Genomic DNA, 27570 nt, shown 5'->3' with positions numbered 1-27570 from the left:
AATCGTGTCACCACCAGTGCAGATCTTGCTCAATATTGGCAGCAGGGTGGTGTGAGTGCATCTGCATGCACAGTGTGGGGAAGACTTTTGGACTATGGCCTGGTGTCAAGAAGGGCAGCAAAGAAGCCCCTTCTCTCCAAGAAAAACATCAAGGACAGACGGAAATTCTACAGGAAGTACAAGGATTGTACAAAGAAGACTGGTGCAAAGATATTTTCTCTGATGAAGCCCCCTTCTGACTGTTTGGGACATCTGGAAAATCGAAAATTGAGAAGAAAAGGTGAACGCTACCATGAGTCCTGTGTCATGCCAACAGTGAAGCATCCATGTGTGAGGTTTCTTTTCATCCAAGGAAGTGGGCTCTCTCACAATTCTGACCAAAAACACTGCCATGAATAAAGAATGGTATCAAAATGTCCTGCAAGAGCAACTTCTACCAACAATCCAGGAGCAATTTGGAGATGATCCGTGCATTTTCCAACATGATGGAGCACCATGTCACAAGGCAAGAGTAATAATGAAGTGGCTCGGAGATCATTACATTGAAATTTTGGATCCGTTGGCCAGGCAACTCCCCAGAACTTAATCCCATAAAGAACCTGTGGTCAATCCTCAAATGTGAGTGGACAAGCAGAAGCCCACAAATTGTGATCAACTCAGAGCACTAATAAGGCAAGAATGGATCACCATCAGTCAGGAATTGGCCCAGAAGCTGGTATCCACCATGCCAGAGCGAATTGCAGAGGTTATGAAGAACAAGGGTTAACACTGTAAATATTGACTCTTTGCATATATTGAATGTTTTTGCCACTAAAAGCCTTTAAAACTTATGAAAATCTTATCATTGTTTTCCAGTATACCATAGAAACATGTGAAAAAATAATCTACAAATACTAAATCAGCAAACTTTGCAAAACACAAAATTTATGTCACTGCCAATACTTTTGACCACGGCTGTACATATGAGAGAGAGAGACGGTTTAGGTGAGTGCATTGCTGCATTCGCAATAAAATGTGTCGGCGAAGCGACACTAGGGGTCTCTCTTGAGCGCCGAATATGCCTCTGATCTATGAAAAAAGGCCAATGAGAAGTTGGCAGCTAGTATTTGCATACCCCGCCCCCGGACATACGGGTATAAAGGCGAGGAAATACTACGAGTTCATTCAGAAAATTTCTTCTGATCCGATGGTTGTGCATGCTGTTTCCTTCAAGTCACACCTGTTCCAGTATTCCTCTGACGCTTTGCATGCTGTTGGATTGACGGCACATTACAGCGGCTATTTCTCCTTCTTGCACGGCAGTGTAATTTGCCCCTGGGCGCTTCGACAGCGCAGAAAACAAACTCTAAGAGAGATATTTAAAAGAGTGATTCCTCTAAAAGAATATATTTTCACTAAAAGAGCAATACACAGCGGCGTTGAACGTCCTTTTCAGGACGCGTCTTTTTAAAGATGCCTTTCCACCCCTGTGTAGTTCCTGGATGCGGTAGAGTGCTCTCCGCTTCAGACGGCAACAGATGTTGTCTCGTGTGTCTGGGCAGCGATCACACTGAGACTGCGTTTGTGGATGGTTCATGCTCTCACTGCGAGGGCATGACCATGGCAATGTTGCGGTCGTGACGTTTCTATTGAAAGCGAGCCACTCCAGCCGCCCCCCGCATTGCTCCTTCTTCCCACGGGATTGAGGACAGTGCGGGTGGCGCTGGAAGCGATCTGGGGATGGCAGCGGGTGCAGCTCTGTTGGGTACCCCCCTCGGACCACCCGTCCCCCGGCACGCTCGTTGACTCCCGTCCGTGCTCGAGGCAACAGCGGCTCGCCTCACAGTCAGACTGCCTATCCTCTGGAGCGTTAGGCCCAGCATGCCCAGGCTGAGGCTCAGATGACCGATATGCTTTCCCGGGCAGCCGCCAGCGTGGGCTTAGTCTGGAACCCTCTGTCCTCCCCACAGCCATCGCGGTTGGATGACTGGTTCCTGGGGTCTGGGCGCCGCTCACAGCTACACCCCCCCGGTCCCGTTTTTCCCGGAGGTGCATGATGAGCTGACATCACTGTGGAGAGCACCCTTCTCCACCCGTCACAAAGCCACTCGCTCATCCACTCTAGCTACCCTCGACGGCGGAGCGGCCCACGGGTACACGGCGATTCCCCCGGTGGATAGGACTGTTGTGCTCCACCTGTGTCCCGGAAACCTTACCACCAGGCGGGGTCGCCCTGTGCTCCCTTCCAAGGTCTGTAGGACAACATCTTCGCTGACCGCGAAGGCCTACAGCACTACCGGACATGCCACTGAACGCCATGGCCCTCCTGCAAGTTCAACAGGCCAAGGCGCTCAAAGAGCTGCACGTGGGTAGCCCTGATCCCAATGTGCTGCAGGAACTGCGCCCAGCGACCGACCTCGCCCTTAGAGCCACGAAGGTCACAGCGCAGTCACTCGGGCAGGCGATGGCCACGCTCATAGTCCAGGAACGTCATCTGTGGCTGAACTTGGTTAAGATGCGTGAGACCGACAAGATTCGCTTTCTCAACGCCCCAGTTCGGCCTCTTTGGCGACACCGTCGAGGACTTCACCCAGCAGTTCTCCGCGGTGAAGAAACAGATGGAGGCCACACTATGCACTCACAGAGACCACCCCCCGCCTGGGGCTTCAGGTCAACCGAGAAAAGAGCAAGCTCACCCCGGCTCAGAGCATCTCTTTCCTCGGTATGGAGTTAGACTCAGTCTCAATGTCAGCACGCCTCACCAACGAGCGTTCAGACTGAGTTGGGGCACCGTGTGCAACGGGCACAACGGGCCGTTGGAGAGGGGCTCCACTGCGCTGGCATATAAATTGCCTAGAGTTGCTGACTGTATTCTTTGCCCTGCGGAAGTTCCTCCCATTAGTTCGGTGCAAACATGTCCTAGTCAGGTCAGACAGCACCTCCGCAGTAGTATACATAAATCGTCAAGGCGGCGTATGCTCCCGCCACATGGCATGACTCGCCCGTCGTGCATGCCACTCACATCCCTGACAAACTCAATGTGATAGCTGACGCGCTGTCACGACAACGTTTGCCCAGCGGAGAGTGGAGGCTTCATCCCCAGTCGGTCCAGCTGATTTGGGAATGATTCAGTGAGGCCCAGGTAGATCTGTTTGCCTCCTTAAAGACCTCCCACTGCCCGCTCTGGTATGCCCGAACAGAGGCTCCCCTCGGGGCAGATGCACTGGCACACAGCTGGCCCACGGGGCTGCGCAAATACGCATTTCCCCCAGTGAGCCTTCTTGCACAGGTGCTGTGCAAGGTCAGGGAGGACGAGGAACAAGTCACACTAGTGGCTCCCTATTGGCCCACCCGGGTCTGGTTCTCAGACCTCGTACTCCTCTCGACAGCCCCTCCCTGGAAAATTCCCCTGAGGAAGGACCTTCTTTCTCAGGGGCAGGGCACGCTCTGGCATCCGCACCCAGACCTTTGGAACCTCCACGTCTGGCCCCTGGAGGGGATGCGGAAGATCTAGCTGGTCTACCACCTACCGTCGTAGACACGATCAACCAAGCCAGAGCCCCTTCTACCAGGCATCTCTACGCCCTGAAGTGGCGCTTGTTCGCAAATTGGTGTTCTTCCCGAGCCGAAGACCCACAGAGGTGCGCAGTTAGGTCAGTGCTCTTATTCCTGCAAGAGAGGCTGGAGGGGAGTCTGTCCCCTTCCACCCTTAAGGTGTATGTTGCTGCTATCACTGCCCACCACAACGCAGTAGATGGCAAGTCCTTGGGTAAGCACAACTTAATCATCAAGTTCCTAAGGGGCGCCCGGAGGTTAAATCCCTCCCGGCCAAGCCTGTTCCCCTCCTGGGACCACTCGGTAATCCTCGCGGGCCTCCAGAGACCTCCCTTCGAGCTGCTAGAATCAGTTGGACTCAGGGCCCCCTCTCTTAAGTCTGCCATGCTGATCGCACTCACCTCCATCAAGAGGGTCGGGGACCTGCAAGCGTTCTCTGTCAGTGACACTTGCCTGGAGTTTGGTCCGGCAGACACGTACGTGACCGCAACCGGGACCGCACGCAGAGCTTTAGATGTTCTGAGCAGCTCTTGTCTGCTTTGGGGGAGAGCGGAAAGGGAATGCTGTCTCAGAGGCTGTCCCAGAGGCTTTCCCACTGGGTAGTGGATGCCATTTCATTGGCCTATCACACCCAGACCGTGTGGTCTCCGCAGGGTCTTTTCCCCCTGAAAGAATAGGAAACTGGGTAAGACCCCCTATCCCCTGATGCTTGTAAGGGCCCCGGCTGTTTATTGCTCTATGCGAGAAACATAGAGAGAAAAGAGGCCCAGCCAGGCTGGCAAGCGTCGCCTTGTTCCCCTGTCTAGGGTAACCAGAAGGATTCCGATGACTTTTTTGGGGCATTGGGGAAGGGTACGTGCAGTCTGACACCGCTGGTTTCCTTGGCACATAAATTACCTTCCCGCTCCTGTGTCAGCAGAACACGTACACGGCTCAGCGCATGGCGTGATTTAAATTGGACCCCTAGTGTCGCTTCTCCAACACAACATCGAAGAGAGTTTGACAGACGGGGAACGTCTAGGTTACGGATGTAACCTCCGTTCCCTGATGGAGGGAACGAGACGTTGTGTCCTACCGGCCACGTCGCTGATCCGAGCCAATGTAGTGGCCGGACCATTTCCGGCTCCTCAGAATAATTCCTGAACGAACTCATAGTATTTCCTCGCCTTTATACCTGTATGTCCGGGGGCGGGGTATGCAAATTCTAGCTGCCAACTTCTCATTGGCCTTTTTTCATAGATCAGAGGTATATTCGGCACTCAAGAGAGTGTGTGTAGTGTCGCTTCTCCGACACAACATCTCGTTCCCTCAATCAGGGAACGGAGGTTACATCCATAACCTAGATGTTATAAATACAATTATTATTTAATTACTTATTTTTAAACACAATTCACAATCATATTTTATCTAATTAAACAACGATCTTCTGAAAAGCTGCTTTGAAACAATGCATGTTGTGAAAGGCGCAATACAAATAAAAATGAGTTGACTTGACTAGTGCTATATCTCAAATATAATGGATAATGTAGCTCGTAACAGGAAAACCACTGTCACACTACTGAAAATGTTAATAGTGTCGCTACGTATAGTTTGTTTAAACAGATTAGTGTGGACATGGCCTTGTCCACTACTGAAAATGCTTCTATTTTGCACACAAATATTTTCAAATATTAAAAATATTTTCATTATAAATTATATCAGCAGCATAACAAGTTTTGTAAAAGGTTGAAAAATAGGCCTAAACATAAAATTCAGAATTCTGCTTTAATGACAGCTTGCACTCTAGCATGATGACTGATGAAAACAATGATGATGAAACCCTGATGATTCATGTTACCCCAGCACTATTTCCAAAATGTTCCAAATGATCCAAGAACATGCTGCTAAATCTTATCATGCAATAACACATGAGTGCCAGCAGGGTTTATGCCCTGCCTTTATTTATTTGACAATAATTCCTAAAATAAAGCAAATACAGTTTTAGTGAAGACTTAAAACAAGGTTTTTGTGTTGCAAAAAGCCTCTCCATAACTGCTAATATATAACTACATCATACTATTGGCAATCTGACTTCACTGTATATGGCAGATCTGTGTCAAACAGTGGCACAGCTGAAATAAAATAAATGACCTGTACTTATCCAAGGGTGACAGGATCACGTAAGCCTTAGGCAACCTTCAGAGTTTAGTACAAGCCATCTACATGAACAAAGATGTCTTCATCTCATTTAAGGAAAACTCAAATTATCTATGGTGAATAGGAGAGCTGTTCATTAGGAGAGGTTGGTGGATTACCTTGTGCCATATGGGGAGAAATGGAATCATGAGGCGTACCGACAAACAAGCATTGGAGAGCTCGGCTGTGAATCGCTAAATGAAAAAAACTAAAAAACAAAGCACTGCTTAAAACAGATTTTTATGCACTTGATTTTTGCAAGGCATATTTTGTTCTACAAAAAGCACACAATAATATGTGCAGAAAAATAGGATAGGGGAATAGATGGCACATTACACCTAATAGTATAGTTATATACTGTATACACTTTAAAAAGTGTAAACAAATTACCTTAAGGAGCTATTCATATCTGATCTGACCCTTAGGATTAGTTTTGTTGGTAAGGCCAATGTATTTATGTGATAATGATTCAGACACGATTAATAATATTTTTGACGTGAATCAAATCAGTTAATTTAGATATTACTGTACCAAATGAACCACATTTTTTGGTTTAATATTTTTTTCAGTGTAGAATCGGTACTGTACATCTAGGTATATTTCCTTCTCAAAAAGTAAAAACAAACGAATGCACAATCTAGCCATAAATGCGACTCTGAAGGTCTAAAGCACTAAAACGCTGCAAGAAGTGCCCCACACACAAACACACACACACACACAAAGGTGATTTAAGGTGTGCCCACCAGGCAAGAAACATTGGCTGCGTTACAGAGTGTCTCACCACCAGACACTGCTTCCATTAGTATTAGGCCTTCGTGTATATTCATGAGGTGTCTGTCTTTATGCAAAAGAGCAGACATCCACCAGGAATAGTCTGACACACAGGGGCATATGGCCCTATATTTAGCAGAGCTAATACTGTATGTGCAACAGGTTTACTAATTCACAAATTAAATGACAAACTATCACTCTCAGCAATGAAGATCTTCAAGATAAGAAGACTTTTATTATCTTGATAATAAAACAGACAACATTATTGTCTGTTGATGCAGATGTCTTTTGAAGTTCTCCCACTGACTTGCTAGCTTAATTCTTGCAATGATTGGAAAAACACATCCACCATAAATTCTGCAGGACATTTCATATCCTGTACATTATGCTTGATGTAGATGACAAGATTAAATTCACTGCCCACATCAACCACCAAGTCTTGCAGATTCTTACTTTACAACATCAGGAAAATCTGACCTTTCCTGTCTGAATATGCTGCATAGATCCTTGACCAAGCTCTGGTCATCTCAAGACTGGACTACTGTAATGCCCTGTTGGCCGGCCTTCCAGCTAGCACGATTAAGCCACTGCAAATGGTCCAGAATGGAGCAGCGCGTCTGGTCTTCAATCAGCCAAAGAGGGCTTACGTAACCCCAATCTTGATTTCACTCCACTTGTTACCTGTAGCTGCCTGCATCAGATTCAATGCTTTGACTCTGGCCTTCAGGACAGCCAATACACTCTCTTTCTTCAATTCAGCCCTCCAGGTCTATGCCCCAACTCGCTCCTCGCACCCCTAACCCAATAGACTTGCAAATCATGGTTCAAGGCTGTGATGCAATAAAAGCGTATTGGCTATTTCACAATCCCTTTTATATGTCCAGCCTCAACTTTCTGTTTTTAAAGGAAATACGTCAACAAAGGACAGAAATCTGTGTTCTTCAAGGGATTTCATGGGCTCTTTCAGACAGAAGTGGACCCTTCCTGTCAAGCCTCGCATCATGGCACAGAGCATGATGCATTGTGGCATGTATACCAGACTCCATCAAAACAGGAAGAGAGCAGTCATGATCTTACCAGTCATAGTCCATGACAGCGATGATAAGTGACACATTCTCAATGTTCTCGTTGGGGATATCAAAGACCAGAGCCTCATTATATGTCGGATTGAGAGTATTCTTCTTTATGGAGGTCTTCCTCTTTTTCAGCCTTCGACCTTCACAAACCAAAGATGCCTTTACATACGGGTCTGAGTGTGAGAGATAGAAATGGAGATAAAGAAAGAGAGTGAAAACCTGTCAAAGAAACAGCAACAGCTGTAAAGTTACAATGAAAGTGAATGGTGAAAGAGGCAAACATTCTGCCGAGCATTTTCTTTTGTGTTCCACAGAGGAAAAAAGTCTTATGGGTTTGAAACAACAATGCTTTGACAACATAACGCTTTGATAAATAAGGCTAATAACAGAATTAATAATTATTACTGTGTCGACAATAATGATACATTAGTATAGGTATAATGAAGCATGGACCAAATGTTCCTTTTTTATAATGCACCGTGATAGTACAGCATAATAATTTCCTATGAGAGGAATCTTTATTACATTACTTCAAGCCTTTCTGTGATAATTAAATTAGTCAACACCAATTAAAGATGTCGCTTGTCCTCATGACTGTGATGCTGATACCTTTATAAAGTGTTTTTGTTTTGACATTCAGCTTTTTGGAGGTGCTATTTGATATTCAAAATGTTCAGAAATGTTTTTATGATCTTTAACGTTATTACAATATTCACATTCTGGACATGTGATATTTAAGTTTTTTATTTATTTTTCTCCCCTTTTCTCCCCAATTTGGAATGCCCAATTCCCAATGCGCTCCAAGTGCTCGTGGTGGTGTAGTGACTCTCCTCAATCCGGGTGATGGAGGACGAATCTCAGTTGCCTCCATGACTGGGACCGTCAATCCGCGCATCTTATCACGTGGCCTGTTGAGCGTTACCTTGGAGAAGTAGCACGTGTGGAGGCCCACGTTATTTTCCGCAGCATCCATGCACAACTCACCATGCGCCCCATTGAGAGCAAGAACCACAAGGTTACCCCATGTGACTCTACCCTCCCTAGCAACCAGGCCAATTTGGATGCTTAGGAGACCTGGCTGGAGTCACTCAGCACGCCCTGGATTCAAACTCGTGATTCCAGGAGTGGTAGTTAGCATCAATACTCGCTGAGCTACCCAAGCCCCCTGATATTGAAGTTATTAATGAGCAGCGGTTTCATCCCATCTGACTGTTTACAATGTCTGAGGCACTAATGAGGCATTGCTGTTAATTATGAGGGAATTTTTCAGCTAGGGATGGCGGGCACGCCTGGGCACCTGAGAAGCCTGTGAGGTCCATGGCTTTCAGATTGGTGGCCTTGATAATGGTGACAGTCAATCGACCAGCTGTTGGCAGGTAACACAGTGAGAAGTTCAGCTCCCCCAGGTCAGCTTTCTCCTGCATAAATCCAAAGGTCCAAAGGTCACATCAGAGCTCACTTTGGAGTAAGAGTAAGACAATTACTGAGAGAAATGGGAAAATAAAAGCTTCTCATGAAATTCATGGAAACCTTTCAGCGATTTAACTTTTTCTTGTGATGTTTAAATAATTAATTTGTCCTGTTCTCCAGACACAATGATAAACTGAAGGAATGACTGTGGTCATCAAGACTAAATCAAATATTTTTAAAAGGAATGTTCCATGTTCAATTCAAATGAGGCTGTATAGACTGCAACATACGGTTGCATTACCACAGAAAAATTATTTTCAACTCGTCCTTCAATTTGCATAGACAATCAAGAATTGTGTTTACAGTAATAAAGTAAGACTATTGGCAAAAACATTGCAACAGATAAGCATTAAAGCTGAAGTTTGTAATTTCTGTGGCACTAGCGCCATCGCACGGAATTGCATAAATAAACGTTTGTTTTCAAACATCTCTCTGAATATGCCCCATTGTCTGCTGCTGATCAAACAAACAGATAGTCCTGCACACAACTTGTTATTGTGTCAGTATGGACAAGTCGTTCAAAACAAACTTTTATAATGCCACAGAGACACAGTTTTTAATCAACAAATGGCTTACTTACAGTTGCATAATAAGCTGGGATAAGCAAAAGTATTTCAACACAGAAAAAGCAACACAAGTCAGCTTTCAAACACAGTACTGCCACAAGAGACTACTTGTAATGCAACATTATGGGCCCTATTTTAAGCATGCAAGCGTTAAGCGCAGAGCAGTGCCTTAACTCATAAGCCCAAGTCAATGGGCATGACCATGAAGTGCTGGTATTTTCGTGCAAGTGTGCGCCAAGTCTAGACGCAAGTTGATTTGGCGAAATCGCCTTGCAAGGCGCTAATTGGGTCAATGGAGGTTCTTCTCCGGCACCATCTCAGTCCTATTATATGGTCTATCCCCTGTCAAGCACCAGCGATATAAACAAAGACAGTACATTCATAAAAAATTGGTAGTGTAAATGGACTGTATGCATAAAATATGGATTTACATTGTGTTGTGCGTCCTTTATAAATGGGACACGTTCCTTTTATACGCATTTAAAATTTGGTTCAGGTTGTGGATGTAGGCTGGATGTGGATTACAGAGAATGTACAGTAAGTATTATTAATAATGTTCATCTACTGACACACAAATCATGACTAGTATTAACAGTGATTGTATCAGCACGCACTTCACTTCTACATTACATTAATTTATTGAAACAAGAAAAAATGAAACCAAAAAATTTTACATCTCAAATTACACTTCAAACGAAATGAAAATATAATCAAAATAACAAAGTGGTTTTAGCAAAAAACATAATTAACATAAAATACACCCTCAGTTCGGACATCCACACCCACAGTAGCGCAAACACTCCCACCCACACCCACTCGCACTTTGCACTGGCACGAAAACTGCACTTATAATTTGCGCTCTCACGAAAACTGGATAAGACGTAGTGCAATGCTTTGCACACTCACAAAAACAGAGCCATAAATGTGTTAATATGAGACAACATTGACAGACAAGATTAGCAGTTTAATCAAAGTTATATTAAAATGTTCAACTCCTGTCATGACTATGGCTGGAAAACCCTCTTAAAGGGTTAGTTCACCCAAAAAATGAAAATTCTCTCATCATTGACTCACCCTCATGCCATCCCAGATGTGTATGAGTTTATATTTTCTATTGAACACAAACGAACATTTTTAGAAGAATATTTCTGTTCTGTAAAGCTGTGGCCAAAAGTATTGGCAGTGACATTAATTCACTATCTAGCTTCCGTATTTGTAGATTATTTTTTCACATGTTTCTATGGTATACTGGAAAACAATGATAAGCGTTTCATAAGTTTTAAAGGCTTTTATAGGAAAAACACTCAATTTATGCAAAGAGTCAATATTTACAGTGTTAACCCTTGTTCTTCATAACCTCTGCAATTCGCTCTGGCATGCTGGATAGCAGCTTCTGGGCCAAATCCTGAATGATGGTGATCCATTCTTGCCTTATTAGTGCTCTGAGTTGATCACAATTTGTGGGCTTCTGCTTGTCCACTCACCTTTTGAGGATTGACCACAGGTTCTCTATGGGATTAAGTTCTAGGGAGTTGCCTGGCCAACGGATCCAAAATTTCAATGTAATGATCTCCGAGCCACTTCATTATTACTCTTGCCTTGTGAACACCAAATTGCTCCTTCATCATTGGGAGAAGTTGCTCTTGCAGGACATTTTGATACCAGATGCACTCACACCAACCTGCTGCCAATATTGAGCAAGCTCTGCACTGGTGGTGACGCGATTCCGTAGCTGACTCCTGAGGAGGAGATGGTCCTAGCGCTTGCTGGACACTCTGGGACGTCCTGAAGCCTTTTTCATTGCAGTTGAACTTCTCCCCTTGAAGTTCTTGATCGGTAAATGGTTCTTTCAGGTGCAATATTCTTAGCGTTGATGATGGCTGCATGTCTTTCTTTTGAGGTAACCATTGCTAACAAGAACACAATGATTGGAAGCACTTCTTCCCTCCTTTAATAGCAATCAGTCTGCTCTTATAATCCAATCAGAATGATAGATTTCACCTGACTAGTACTCGTTCACAATTTCCCAGGTGCTGCTGATATGATTAGTGAAATGATGCTGGCTGGTCATTTTGTGCCAGGACCAAAAAACTGTGAAATTTGGGTTTTTGTGATAGTTTTTTTTAGCCAATGAAGCTTTTTGTAATTATTTAAAATGCATCTGATCACTTTGCACAATAATCTAGAAACAATGTGAATCAACAACACAACAACTGAAGCAGAAATATTTGCGAAACACAACATTTATGTCACTGCCATTACTTTTGGCCACGGCTGTAGGTCCATGCAATGTGAAGTGATTCCAGGTGGCAAGAACTCCAAAAGCTCCAAAAAAGGAGATAATACAGCATAAAAGTAATCCATCCAGTGGTTTAATCAGTGTCTTCTGATATAATCCAGTTGGTTTTTATTTGAGACCAGACCTAAATATAACTCCTTTTTCACTGTATATCTTGACAGCAGTCTCCTTGGCGATAATGATATTAAGCTCGATTATACTTCCTATAGCGCCACCTAACGCTCTTCGTATGCATCAAGCACCAGGAAGTGTAAACAAGCTTGAGCTCATGATCGTGCCTAGAGACTGCATTGACACGATATGAAGTGAAAAAGTAATATTTTGGTCTGTTCTCACTCAGAACCAACTTGATTTCCTCAAAAGACATTGATTAAACCACTGGAGCCTGATGGATTACTTTTATGCTGCCTTTATCTCCTTTTTGGAGCTTTTGGAGTTCTGGTCATCATTCACTAAAAATCTTTATTTGTGTTCAGCTGAAGAAAGAAAGCCATACTCATCTGGGATGGCATGAGGGTGAGTAAATGATGAGAATTTTCATTTTTGGGGTTGAACTATCCCTTTAACATTCACGCAAGTGACTGTTTACATAGTGTACAGATTAGGGACAATTGGGAATTATGTTGTTAACACACAATCTATTTTTATAAAAGGACTATTTATAAAACATTTCCAGCTCAAATAAGCACATTTTTGTACAGAATAATTATTATACTGAACAGTAAGCACTTTAACAAATATAAGAAATGCAGATGTCTGCTTTCAAACCCAGAATGCCTTGTTCCTTAGACTACAATGTAGGTGCATTTCACTATATGCAATTTTAGTATGTTTTCACAAACGGAGTAAACATTTTTGTCTGTAGTAATCGATAGCACACCATAGATCTTGCAAATAAATTCTTCTGGATGTTTAATTTTGAAAAAAAAAAACGTCATTTGTCATCTTTGATCACTTGCATGTCTTTAAAGAAAAACAGACAGATTTCCCTATCTGAAAGAGATGCTTGGTCTGTTTTCCGCCCTAAACTCTTTGTCGAGACTTTTATCTTTCTCTTCGGTTCTTGATCTGCCAGACAGAATTAATCATAAGCTATAATGAAAAAGGAACAAGGCCAGCAGAGGTAAACAAAAAAGCCTCAATATTTCATCAAAAGCATCAAGTGTCTGAGGTACATCTCAAAGAACTGTAGGAGTTGCTAGTGCTGGGCTTGAGTCCACACATGATTTAAATGCTTCACAGCCTTTTCTGTTACACACATCAGGACACCGAAAATGAATTATACCTCAATTCATTTTCTTACCAGCTGAGTGGGAAATTAAGTTTATGCCACCTGAGCAGCTGATTGGCTGAATCATGAGTGTTAACATTTAATAAATATCCATTCAAGCCATTTAAGACATGTGACACAAATATACTCAAATCCAGCATGCACCACTGAGCAAAGTTTATATTTGCCTTGTCATACTTAGGAGTAAATGCTGCAAAATGTATCTTCTTTCCTTCATCTGACCTAGCTGTGCTTCTTGCAGAAAATGTAATCTTCCTGTTTAAGCATACTAAAGCTTGTGTTGTATTTGATTTATTATCCCTGCTCAAGTGTCACTCTGAAAGGTATAAACACCATTCAAAACAATAATATTCTATGATAAAATGCTGGTGATGATAAAAATGTTTCTAAAAACAGTTTCTAAAAACAGCTCATTTAAGATGCTGTGATATTTTCTGAAGAACTCTATAAAAAGCTTCTTTGCAAAGCTGACCTTCACTAATTTTTTGTAATTGTCTCTGGAAGGACAGGTACATGCATCACTGCATCTCCTCACACCTCCATTACAAACATCCCCACTGACACATAATCATCAGCTAAGCATGTAATCATGCATGATTTTCAATTGTGAGTCAACAACTGTATCATGAACATTAAACTTCACCAGCATACTTAAATGAGATGTTCAAAGATATATTCTGGGTTTAATACAAGTTAAGCTCAATCGAAAGAATCTGTGGCATACTATATATTACCACAAAAATGTATTTTGACTTGTCCCTCTTTTTCTTTAGAAAAGCACAAATCTGGGTTACAGTGAGGCACTTGCAAACAGAAAGCACGCCACTCCAGCCGCCCCCTGCATTGCTTCTTCTTCCCACGGGATTGAGGACGATGCGGCTGGCGATGGGGGGACGGCAGTGGGTGCAGCTCCGCCATGTACGCCCCATCGGACCACCCGCCCCCCGTCGTTGACTCGAGGCAACAGCGGCTTGCCTTACAGTGGCTCGCCTTACAGCCAGCCTGCCTATCCTCTAGAGCTCGAGGTGGATGAGCTCGCCACTGCATCGGAGAGCGTGGCGTCTGACGCTGAGGACTCCCCTGGGCTGCCGCCTTCGGGCCAGCACACCCAGGCTGTGGCAGAGGTCCGATATGCTTGCCCGGGCCGCCGCCAGCATGGGGCTGGACTGGAACCCTCCGTTCTCCCCACAGCCATCGTGGTTGGATGACTGGTCCCTCACCGACCTCGCCCTCAGAGCCACGAAGGTCACAGTGCTGTCACTCAGGCAGGCGATGGTCACACTCGTGGTCCTGGAATGTCATCTGTGACTGAACTTTGTCAAGATGCGCGAGACCGACAAAGTGCGCTTCCTCAACGCCCGTCTCCCAGTTCGAGCACTTCGGTGACACCGTCGAGGACTTTTCCCAGCAGTTCTCCGTGGTGAAGAAACAGACGGAGGCCATTTCACATATCCTGCCCCACCGCAAGCCTGTCACCATGGGCCATGCCCCGTCTGCTCTCCAAGGGCTTCCTCCTGCGGCGATGAAACACCCTGCTCAGTCTCAACCCAGGTCCAGCTCTTAGCCTACGCGTCGAGCACCCCGCAGGAAGTCGACGCCCCCCGTCTCATGGACCCCCTCGAGGACCCGCAAGGCTCCCAGGCGCTCCTGAGACGATCGACCAAGGGTGGCCTGGACCATTCGACTCGGTTAAGCAATTCAGTTTTCCAGGCTCCCGCCCCTGCTTTTCCGCAGTACATGGCGAACATGCCAAATCCCTGTGCACGGAAATCGCTACTCTTTTACTCAAAGACGCGATAGAGCCTGTCCCTCCAACCGAGATGAAGAAGGGTTTCTACAGCATTTACTTCATCGTAACCAAGAAAGGTGACGGCTTATGACCGATCTTGGACTTTGCGAGTTTTCAACCGGACCTTGCACAAACTCCACACATCTTAACTTGCATCCGGCATCTAGATTGTATGCTTACTTTCACGTCTCAATTCTGCCTCGACACCGACCCTTCCTACGGTTTGCATTCCACGGCCAGGAATATCAGTACAAAGTCCTCCCCTTCGAGATGTCTCAAAGGGGAGGACTTTGTCCTTGCCCCGCTCCGAGAAGCCGGCATCCGCATACTCAGTTACCTTGATGACTGGCTCATTCTGGCCCACTCCCGAGAGTTACTATGCACTCACAGAGACCAGGTGCTCAGGCACCTCAGCCGTTTGGAGCTTCAGGTCAACCGAGAAAAGAGCAAACTCGCCCCGGTTCAGAGTATCTGTTTTCTCGGCATGGAGTTACACTCAGTCTCAATGTTAGCACGTCTCACCAACGAGAATGCGCAGTCAGTGCTGGACTACCTCGCCACCATCAGGCCAGGCACAACGGTCCCTTTTAAAACTTTTCCAGAGTCTCCTGGTGCATATGACATCCTCTACACCGGTCGCGCCGCTGGGGTTGATGCATATGAGACCGCTTCACCACTGGCTTCAGACTCGAGTCCTGAGACGAGCATGGCACCATGGCACGCACCGGGTAACGATCACTCCAGCCTGCCGCCAAACATTCAAACCCTGGACAGACCTCTGCTTTTTGTGGGCAGGAGTGCCCTTGCAGCAGGTGTCCCAACACGTCCTGGTCATGACTGACGCCTCCATATCGGGTTGGGGTGCCGTGTGCAACGGGCACACAGCCACGGGCCGTTGGAAAGGGGCCCCGCTGCACTGGCACACCAGTTGCCTAGAATTGCTGACTGTTTTCTTTGCCCTGCGGAAGTTTCTCCCTTTAGTTCATGACAAACATGTTCTAGTCAGGTCAGACAGCACCACCGCAGTAGCGCACATAAATCTGCAAGGCGGTGTACGCTCCCACCACATGTCGCGACTCACCGTTGTCTCCTCCTTTGGAGCCAGCAGCGACTCACATCCCCGGCGACCTCAATGTGGTAGCGGACGTGCTTTCACGACAACACTGGCCCGGTGGAGGGTGGAGGCTTCACCCCAGTCGGTTCAACTGATTTGAGAACGATTCGGCAAGCCCCATGTAGACCTGTTTGCATCCCGAGAGACCTCCCCTCGCTACAGCCCCTCCCTGGTGAATTCCCCTGAGGAAATACCTTTTTTCTCACGGACGGGGCATGCTCTGGCATCCACACCCAGACCTCTGGAACCTCCACGTCTGACCCCTGGACGGGACACGGAAGATCTAGCTGGTCTACCACCTACTGTCGTAGACATGATCAGCCAAGCCAGAGCCCCCTCTACCAGGCAACTTTACGCCCTGAAGTGGTGCTTGTTCGCAAATTGGTGTTCTGAAGACACACAGAGGTGCACAGTTAGATCAGTGCTCTTATTCCTGCAGGAGAGGTTGGAGGGGAGGCTGTCCCCTTTCACCTTGAAGGTGTATGTTGCTGCTATCACGGCCCACTACGACACAGTAGATGGCAAGTCTTTGAGTAAGCACGACTTAATCATCAGGTTCCTAAGAGGTACCCGGAGGTTAAATCCTTCCAGGCCAAGCCTGTTCCCCCCCTGGGATCTCTCAGTGGTCCTCACGGGCCTTCAGAGACCCCCCTTCGAGCCACTAGAATCAGTTGGACTCAGGGCCCTCTCTCTAAAGACTGCCCTGCTGAGCGCGCTTGCCTCGGGGATCTGCAAGCGTTCTCTTTTAGCGACACTTGCCTGGAGTTCGGTTCGGCAGACACACTTGTGATCCTAAGACCGTGACAGGGCTATGTGCCCAAGGTTCCTACCATGCCATTCAGAGACCAGGTAGTGAACCTGCAAGCGCTGTCCCGGGAGGAGGCAGACCCAGCCCCTTCGTTGCTGTGTCCAGTATGTGCTTTGCGTACCTAGTTGGACCACACGCAGAGCTTTAGACGTTCTGAGCAGCTCTTTTTCTGCTTTGGTGGACAGCGGAAAGGGAACGCTGTCTCCAAACAGAGGCTCTCCCACTGGGTGGTGGATGCCATTTCATTGGCCTATCACACCCCCGCACACTCAACAAGGAGTGTTGCGTCCTCGTGGGCACTGGCCAGGGGCACCTCCCTGGCAGACATATGTAGAGCAGTGGGTTGGGCAACACCTAATACCTTTGCAAGATTTTATAATCCCAGGGTTGAGTCAGTACTGTCCCGTGTTTTCTCAGGTCCAAGCTGGTAGAACTCGGTAACACGCTGACGGACAGGCCGGGTGGATCGCTTGCACCTAGCGCCCTTTCTCGGTCGAGGTAAAACTGTGTGCTTTCTTTCCCTGGGAATTCTGTATATTCGGATCCCTGGATGACTCCTCCCTAGCTCTACAGATCCACAATTCGGCGGAGGAATTTGCTGATCCAATCCACTGTGGGTACTCAAATCTACCCTGTACTGGAATAGGTGCTCCACAGGTCGGGACTCTTGAGTGGACTCCTCCTGTGTGTATTTTCCGAGGTACGGTCCCCGAGTGGACCCGCGTCTCCCTTAGGCAGTTCCAGCTGCCCTCCGGTCGCCGTGCTGTAGCAACTCCCCCCTCATTGAGGCTGGATCTACCACCGCTGCATTTTTCCACATGTGAACTGAATGGCCCATGTGATGTATTCGCTATATTTACCTCCCCGTCCCTGGGCAGGTGTGGTTTCCGCAGGGTCTTTTCCCCCTGAAAGAATAGGAAACTGGGTAAGACCACCTTCCCATGATGCGTGTAAGGGCCCCAGCCATTTGGCCCTATGCGAGAAACAGAGAGAAAAGAGGCCCAGCTAGGCTCGGCCAGTTCCCAGGTTGGCAAGTGTCACCTTGTTCCCCTGCTTAGGGTAACCAAAAGGATTCCGATGACTTTTTATGGGGCATTGGGGAAGGGTACATGCAGTCTGACACAACTGGTCGCCTTTGCATGTGAAATACCTGCCCGCTCTTGTGTCAGCAGTACACGTGCACGGCTCAGCGCATGGCGTGATTTAAATTGGAACCCTAGTGTCGCTCTTCAACACAATGTCGAAGTGACCGACAGACGGGGAATGTCTAGGTTACGGATGTAACCTCCATTCCCTGATGGAGGGAAGGAGACATTCTGTCCTCCCGGCCACGTCGCTGAGATGTCTGGCTCCTCAGAAAACTACTGAATGAACTCAGTGTATTTCTCCGCTTTTATACCCGTATGTCAGGGTATGCAAATACTGTCTGCCTAATTCCCATTGGCCTTTTTTCATAGATCAGAGGTATATTCGGCGCTCAAGAGAGACCCCTAGTGTCGCTTCTTCGACACAACGTCTCATTCCCAGAGAACGGAGGTTACATTCGTAACCTAGACGTTAACTTTGTTGCCATGACGATGTAATGTCAACAAACCCCAAAATCCTAAAATGACTGTACAAATTTATGATTTAACAACATCACAGCTCAAATAATACATGAGAATTAACAAAATTAGGCCCCAAAAATTGTAAGTGCCTCACTGTACCCCAGATTTGAGCTTTTTATAAGAAAAGGAATCAAATATATTTTTAGTGGTAATCAACATTATGCCACAAATGCTGTTGATTGAGCTTAACTTGTACTGAACCCAGAATATTCCTTTAAGTACCATCAAAGATGCCACCATTACCATAATGTTCTAATGTTCTTGAACAAGAAAGGTGGAAAAAAGATCTTGGGGTGAATTCACTAAAATGTTACACCACTTTTGCATATGACTGAAACAACCATTCGAACAAAACATGCAATATGCTTAAATTATGCTGCACCATATTTAAATGAACAATTTTCTTTTAATGTAATTTATGCTTTTTATAAATTGTGCCTTATTCACAAATCTCTATTTGTGTAGATCAATTAGCAGTGTGCTATGGCTGTCCACAGAAAGCAGGTGGTAAGCTGAGTTTTATTAAAAAAAGTTGTTTGTGTACATTTACCGTTGATGTGGCAGCAGTTATTCATCAAATGATGATCAATTGATGGAGAAGAGCATTATAACTGGGCATATATCCAGACACGCAGTGCAGCGGAGCGCACTTTCACATTTTAAAGAGCCGATTCAGGTGTCTGGATAAAGTATCCCAGATTGAGTTTGCCTCTTGTATACTCTATAACATTAACACATAGAACTTGCCTGCAAGATTGGGAATTGTGCAGTGCAAATTGCAATAATAACAAAAGTTTTGGAAGCGCTTGTTCTGTTACCGAATTTGCATAATTCATTAAGTGAATCAGGAAAACTAGGCTATCATTGGGCCTAATTCATTCTTAGCAAATTCCACCCTTTGTGTTTAAAGTCTAATGACCCTTTAATGTGTATTGCAGTCATTATCTCACCGCGGTGCCTTCCACAATGTCTCTCCAGATAGGCTTTTCGCCAGTTCCCTCGCTGAAGTCTAGCAGGTTATCCACCACCACTTGACCTATGAGGTCATGTCTGGAGAAGCGGTCAAAGTCATAGATGGAGAAGTGGAGCTTGCGTGAGTGCAGTTCAGCAAGGGGCACACCAAACTGGAAAGTCTCATTAAAGATAGGGTTGAGAGTTTTTCTGTGCACCTGTGAACCAGAGCCAGGAAAAGAGAGTGGAAATGAGAGAAAGTGAGGGAAATTAGATGAAATTAGAAAAGTGAAGTAGCTGAGAGGGGAATAAGTGAAGGGAGCGAACGAAAGATTAGGTAAAGGAATAGTTTAACCAAAAATGTAAATGTTGTCATTATTCACACATCTTAATGTCTTTCAAAACCCAAATGAGTTTCTTTCTATCATGGAACACAATGGAGAATTTTTGTAGAATGTTCTAGCCACTCTTTTTCGTTTAATGAAAGTGAATGAACGTGAAAATGAAAAAAAGCTAAATAAATTTGTCATAAAAGTGGTCCTTACAACTCTATATTACGAACAATATTCCAAATATTCTAAAGCCATATTATAGCAATTGTATGAAGAATAGATCATTACTTAAGTTTTATTCCCTGATAATCTTCGCCTCCATTCAGCTGTTAACCGAGAACTGCATCAGTCTAATTTTTAACAATCATTCAGACCGGTTTTGTTAAATGTATCAAAGTGATTCAATGAAAAGGTCCAACTCAGCGTATCTAACTTATGAATCGAACATAGCTACTTTAAGTGAATAATGTCATAAAGGGATTGTTCACCCCAAAATTTACATTTTCTCATCATTTACTCATCTTCATGCTATCCCAAATGTGTAGGACTTTTTTTCTTCTGCTGAACACAAATGAAGATTTTTAGAAGAATATCTCCGATCTGTAGGTCCATACAATGCAAGTGAATGATGGACATAATTTTGAAGGGCCATGGAAAGGTAAACATTTGTCCTACTCCCTGAAAGATATTAATGAAATGAGTATCATAAGATATCTCCCTCTGACAGCACTAGACTCTGTAAACAGCAAATAAAAATGTGTCCGTGCACCATGGACAATGATGCTTTTGACCAGTCAATCATTTTGCACGTTCTCATAGTATTATAGTTGCAGCTAATTATTGAGGCTTACCGACATTTTTAGACAGTTGTCTATTAGAGGGTGCTATTTAGCTGCGGTTGTTTTAAACAACCGTTTCTGCCCGATGTCAGTCTCAATAAAGCTCATTTATTATCTTTGGCGTGCGGGATTTGGCAAGAGGGGTGTGGCTAATTAAATGGCTCGGTTCCCTGGAAGTAGAATGAACATTTAAGTCATTTTTTACTATAAATCTCAACTTTCACACTCTTCTATTGTTTTTGATAATTTGCATTATTCATGCATATCGCTGCCTACTGTGCAGGGAGAATTTATCGTAAAACTTATGGACTTATTGATTTATAAAAATGTATTTATTTCTCACCAGATCTATCATATCGCTTCAGAAGACCTGGATTAAACCACTCGAGTCATATGGATTACTTTTATGCTGCCTTTATGTCCTTTTTAAAGCTTCAAAGTTATGGCCACCATTCACTTGCATTGAATCCACCTACAGAGCTGAAGTATTCAACAAAAAACCTCAATTTGTGTTCAGCAGAAGAAAGAAAGTCAAACACATCTTAGGATGGAATTAAGTGGGTAAATGATGAGATAATTCAAATTTTTAGGTGAACTATCCCTTTAAATTTGGTCTGCTTCTCACACGATTTCTATTGTATGGCTTCAGAAGACATGGAATAATAGTGCAAATTTTGACCAATTTTATGCTACTTTTATGGTGTCTTTTTTATTTTGGAGCTTGAGAGCCAAGAGTGGCCTAGATATCCTTCAAAAATTCACCATCTCTGTTCCATGGAAAAAAGAAAGTCAGGTTTAGAAAGAGATGAGGGTGAGCAAATTATGTCAGAATAAAATTTTTTGGGAGAAATATCCCTCTAAAAAAAACAAAAAAAAAACAAAGACAAGCATAAAGTTAATTCAAAATGCACAGGCTAATATAGATGTATTTTTAGATGAACTAGGGCAGCAAGAAAAAAATCTAAATGCAAGCAGACTGAGAAACACATTCAAATCTTAATGAGTCCTAAGAGTCTCTGCCATCTGAACTGTAAATTATTGTAAGAGCAGCAAGCAGACAGCAGCTTCAGAAATGTAAAAAAGATACCTTGGTCTGAAATTTCTTCTTCCGATCAGGCAGTAAGTAGATCTTGACATAGGGGTCTGAGAATCCATTGGCATCCTTTGCCGGGAGATCCAGGGCTTTCAGTATCTTAACCACCAGCTGCTCCGTGCTGCAAGAGAGACATGTCAACCTCACTGTAATTCACTTTGAACTATTTGGAACTCTATACACTCGCTTGCCTGTGTGCAACTCTATTTCTGCATCATCTAACAGGCAGAGCTGGTTTATGCTGAAACGGCCTGACAACCAGGCAAGCATCAGAACAGCATTGCAGCATTGACTTCAGTGAGAAGGTGCCAATGGTAAAACTATGTTCAACAGCTTAGAATTAATTGATAGATGGACAGAACGATACATGTGCTGCGCAAGCTAAAAGGATATTGTATTATGTGAATATATGAGATAATACATCACTAATGTGAATATAAAACATACATTTTTGATGTGCAATGCAATGTCTTCGGCGGTCTGCAAAGGCCTCCAATGCTGGACTTTATAAATAATCTAGACCTTATTACAGACCAAACCATATGTCATTCCATGGCTAGACTGCAGTGGGTTGTTGTGGTTTTATGCCAAACTTAGCATGACCGTGAACTCCAGAAAGTGTAAGGCTCATCCGGTCTTTGTGAGGATGTAAATAAGAGAGGCGTGGGAACTTCTGTGGTCGCTAATCAAGCCTTGTTACAATTTGTCTCATGGTGTTAACAAATGCATCACCCTTTCATTAGAACACTTCTTCAACATATCAACAATACTGGGGGAGGAGGAGCCCAACCACAAATCCAATAAGGTCTTATCCAAACATGTCGATCACAAAGAATGTACCATTGGCTTGTGCATGACATAGTACAAATCACACCCAATCAGACAGAAATAAACATTAATCATGCACATTATCATTATTATCCAATTTGGAGGTCAAATTAAAGTGACAAATCTAATCATTCTATATTGACCAATCATATGCAGTTAAGGATTAAGACATTCTGTCATACTTGCTATTAGTAAAATCACATCTTATTACATAATACGATACACGGTGACAGTGCAATTTAGAATAAACAGTCACAGATGCATTATTAGCTGTCCAGTCTAATATACATTATATCAGTTTGGGGAAATTAGAATTGAATCTCATGACGGGTGGCACGCAGCTGAAGAGCGTGCTTTAAATTAGACTGGTCTTTAGAAATCTACTCCTCTCAGGACTGTAATTGAAAATGACAGTCTTGTCCACATTACAGGAAGCATTTTAAAGTCACCATTCACCCCACACCACAGTCACGTGTTGAAACACTACACCACTGCTTTTTATTACTAAATGGCAGGATCCATCAGTTGACAAATTACATTTAACATATTGTTCAAATTATTGTCGTAAATGCACGTTCAACACATAACATATTGTTTTTGGAGGGCGCTTAAAAGTGTTACATTTACTAATATTTTTCATTTCCAGTGATGAGTGATTGATCATGTGACACCTGGTGCCAGAACTAAGGGCCCATAGCAACCTGCAGATCGCGTCTTCCAGGGGGTCCTTTGGAATCTGAGCACTGCTATAGAGATGAATATGAATGCTAATAGAATATATATATACCCCCACAACCCTACCTCCTCAAAACAAAAGTCATGCTTTTATATATGCCACATGAAAGCGTTCGTCTGGAAAACACAATGATCGCCACTCAGCTGGAATCTGACAAACAGATTGAAAAATTAAAATAAACCCACAAAAAATCCAGCTCAAACTCTCATAGACAATAGGTTGGAAATGGCTGCTATTCCCCAGCCACCGCATGTGTTATCGGCTAACCGCTGTGCTGATAAAAATGCCGAGTCCCACCGGATGTGGCTCAAGCTGACAGTGTCAACCAGCCCGCCATTCCCAAAATGCTTATAGCTGTGATATATTCACATTGATGTATTGCAAACGCAACAGCTCAATAGGAGGTGTGATGATGTCAATTAAACACAAGCACACACAGGGATGAGAAATAATCTTGGCCGACCAGCTCTCACACACACCGAGTAACATGCCATTTCCTAATACATTTCCATTAAATCTTAGTCAATACCTAATAAGTCACCCAAAAATGAAAATTCTGGCATCATTTACTCAACCTCATCCCAAAAAGCATTTGACTTATACAAAAAAAAGCAATAAAAGCGAATGGTGACTGAGGCTAACATTCTGTCTAACATCTCCTTTTGTGTTCCATGGAGGACAAAATGTTTCAAAAGGAATAAAGGGTTTGGAACATCAGGGTAGTGGTGGGCAATATAACCAAAATTCTATATTACATACCTATAGTTTTTTCTTTCTTTCTAGAAAGTCAACAAAAAAAGGGTTTATATATATATATATTCAATAACAATGGCATAGGGGTTGGTGACATAAGCAAAAAAGTATATAGCAATATTCTTGAAATTTTTGGTCGAAAATGTATCATTTCGATGTAAAGTGATTTAAAAACTTCAGTAAAAATATATATATTTTTTTTTGAATAATTAAAAACAGGTCTTAAATAAAAATCTTTTTTTATCTATTCTGCATTTGTTTTCAATCCAAGCAACAACAACAACAAAAAAAGCATTTGTTTTCATTACAAAGCAAACTACTCTATCATGTATTAGATTTGTATTTAGCTAATGTATATAACTACTAAATATAATTTGACAAAGGTATTATTTAATTATTCCTGGGGTAATTTACTCGATCGTGATCACGTCCTGCGGATGTTAGAAAGAACACTCTCATTCAATAACTTTTAATGCAAAAACAAATTCTCCTACATTTGTTTCCATGTTTGTTTGTCTCTCACACTATTAGTCTCACGTGCAGCCAGATGGAGCGTTGTGCACACAGATATTTACTGTGCATACCTCAATATAAACGGTGTAGATAAATCTCTACCGGCTGACACTTTATACTATCGTCACTATACATATATAGTCATACCACCAAGCCCTACATGAGAGTGAGAAAATGATGACAGTTTTATTTTTTGGGTGAACTATCCCTTCAATTCAAAACCTCCCCATCTCACATAATCGTGCCATACTCACCTGAGAACTCACAGCGGAACATACAATAGAATGTAATGAACAGGGACAGATCTGTCAAATCATTTATTTGAACTACTCCCCATGTGTAAAGTATGAGGTATCTCTCTCCACTCACCCATCTTTCAGAGTTCTTTCTCCCTTTTGGCTTCCTCTGTAATTCGGAGTGTAACACAGTGCTGTGTTATTATGTGTTGACAAGCTCTGCTGTTTAAAGTGGCTGGTTATATATAATTCATGAGAGAAACAGTCTCTCCCTCCTTTCAGTTCTCAAACATCAGCACTTTTTTACCATTCATGTCCCTGTGCTTGACGGCAAAATAAAGCACCAGGCCTGACGTGCATGAGCTGCCCATGGTGGGCCTGATTATAACTCACTGTGCTGACTGCAACTCCCCTGCCTCTTTCTTCGGCTCGCATTTTCAATTGTGTGCCCTGCTGATGAGATCTATTTATAACCCACTGATGTATTGAGAGGCATGGATCCACATTGTGTGTCAGTTCCATATATGATTTTTCTTTTTTCCCATGGGGCAAGGAGGTAATGGCGAGATGGGTTTGAGCAGACTCACTTGAAGGCGTAGCGCAGGAGGAAGCTGATTTTGCCACAGGTATCGCCCTGTTTGCCTTCCCCCTGGTCTCCCTGGCGCAGCCGGTAGAGCTCTGGTTTGATCTGCCCTATTCTGGTCAGCTGCTCACTCTTCTCCTCACCGTGAAAATCAGGGCTGGAGAGCTGGTGAGTCATGGGCTTGGGCCTGGAGAGAGACCAGAGGGTGAACACATCAGAAACCTAATCGGAATGAGCTTTATTGCCAAGTATGCTTACACATACAAGGAATTTGTCTTGATGACAGAAGCTTCCAGTGCACAAACAATACAACAACAAGACAGAGATAATAATATAAGAATAGAACAAAAATAAAAAGTGAATAGAAAATATAAGTATATATAAAAATGTGCAATAAATGCAAAACATTTAAAATAATATACATTAAATGTAATGTGCAGAAGAGGTAGGGTATGCTGGATAAATATAAATAGACTAAACTATGTATTGCACATAACTATTGCTCAATGGGGCAGATTTAACGGCTCATGAGATGGATGGCCTGAGGAAAAAAACTGTTCCTGTGCCTGCTGGTTCTGGTGCTCAGTGCTCTGTAGCGCCAGCCAGAACGCAACTGTTAAAAAATGTAGTGGGCTGGGGGAGTACATACATACACGCACACATGCACATGCATACACAAATTCCCACCACAGTGGGTAATGTAGTGTAGTGGTTAAAGCTCAGAACTGGTAGGGAGAAAACATCACGAAACTGGTCAAGAACATGTTCAGGTCATATTTCATTCCAAAATCAAAGGGAAGACATAATAATTGTTATTTTGCTTAAATAACAAGAAGCCTATTATAGTACAATTAAGATTATTTTTCACATTGTGACATTATTTTCATGACAATTAAGCATATTTCTCCCCTATTCTCATGAATGAAAACAATTAAAGATATTAAATAAATGGTTAAGTATGCAACATGACATGGTAGTATGTGTTGAACTGCCTTTATTTAAATACAAAATTACTTTTAATTTTAAAGTGTATTACAATAGTGAAAACTCAAAAGAAAATTGTCCAGACGCATTGCAATAATAAGAATTTGGGAGTAAAATATGTTTAAATGTAAAGAAAGTAATGTCAAAATGCAATTTTCTTATAATATATAATTTCTTGCATCTTTTCATTTTGGGGTAAAATATGACCCGAACAAGCAACCAGTAAGGTTGCTGGTATAATTCCCCCAATAAAGCAGCCATCACCATTGTGCACTTGAGCAAGAAACATAACACTAGGTTACTCAGTTCTTTGTTTTTTACTTGTAGCAACATTACATAACATTTTTATAACAATATGTAACATTTATGGAAGCAAATTCCACTATTCTATTCTATTTAGACCAGCCAAAATATGGAGGGTCCAAAAACATATACAACAGTGATATATGTAAGATCTTGCAATATATTAAACCACTATTTACATTTTATTGATACTTTTTATTATGAAAACTGAACACTTGCATACAACACACATACTGTATAGCACAACAAAAAACAGTACACATCCTGCAACACATCACACATTCTCTCTATCATCCTGTAACACACACACACACACACACACCCCATAGAGAGGAACAAGAAGATGAGGTCACTAACCTAGTGGTGACCTGCTGCTGGGATTGGGCATTGGGCAGGTCTTTTGCAGCTGCACCTCCTTCAGTTGACAGGGGCAACTCAGGAGATGTCTGGCTCAACTTTAGATTCGCTGAAAGAGAATTAGAGGGAAAGCATTAGCCATAAAGAATCTCTTAGGAGAATAGTTAAGTATAGTGAAGAGGATGGAGTACAGTGAAAAGAGATCATATCTATCACGTTCTGTAAGTCTCACAATGGCAAACGAAGTGATTCTCAAACTTTAGCACAATTTGCACAAGGTGCACTCTCAGGTGGTACGCAATACAACTTGTAATTTGAACACTTAAAGGAATAGTTCACCTCTAAATTTAAATTATCTCATAATTTACTCACCCTCATGGCATCCCAGATGTGTATGACTTTCTCTCTTCTGCTGAACACAAACAAAAACTTTAAGCTCTGTAGCAACACAAATCTTAGACCTGTAGGTCCATACAATGCAAGTGAATGGAGAAACATCTTTAAAGGTCCAAAAAGCACATAAAGGCAGCATAAAAGTAATCCATATGACTCCAGTGGTTAA

General features: G+C 43.3%; 1 protein-coding gene across 1 annotated transcript in view; it reads right to left on the bottom strand.

The window, feature by feature from the left end:
* The window catches only part of syt3 (synaptotagmin III), a 74747-nt gene that overhangs the window by 17210 nt on the left and 29967 nt on the right, over window positions 1-27570 (bottom strand). The window contains exons 5-10 of the mRNA XM_052139561.1: window positions 27009-27117; window positions 25369-25551; window positions 21710-21836; window positions 19451-19669; window positions 8854-8974; window positions 7558-7729 (exon numbers count right to left, since the gene is read on the bottom strand). Coding sequence (XP_051995521.1) covers window positions 7558-7729; window positions 8854-8974; window positions 19451-19669; window positions 21710-21836; window positions 25369-25551; window positions 27009-27117 — 931 coding nt within the window. The remainder of the gene's footprint in view (window positions 1-7557; window positions 7730-8853; window positions 8975-19450; window positions 19670-21709; window positions 21837-25368; window positions 25552-27008; window positions 27118-27570) is intronic.

Source organism: Xyrauchen texanus, chromosome 12 (assembly GCF_025860055.1).
Source record: "Xyrauchen texanus isolate HMW12.3.18 chromosome 12, RBS_HiC_50CHRs, whole genome shotgun sequence".
Classification (NCBI taxonomy): domain Eukaryota; kingdom Metazoa; phylum Chordata; class Actinopteri; order Cypriniformes; family Catostomidae; genus Xyrauchen; species Xyrauchen texanus.
This window is presented reverse-complemented; position numbering and strand designations above follow the sequence as displayed.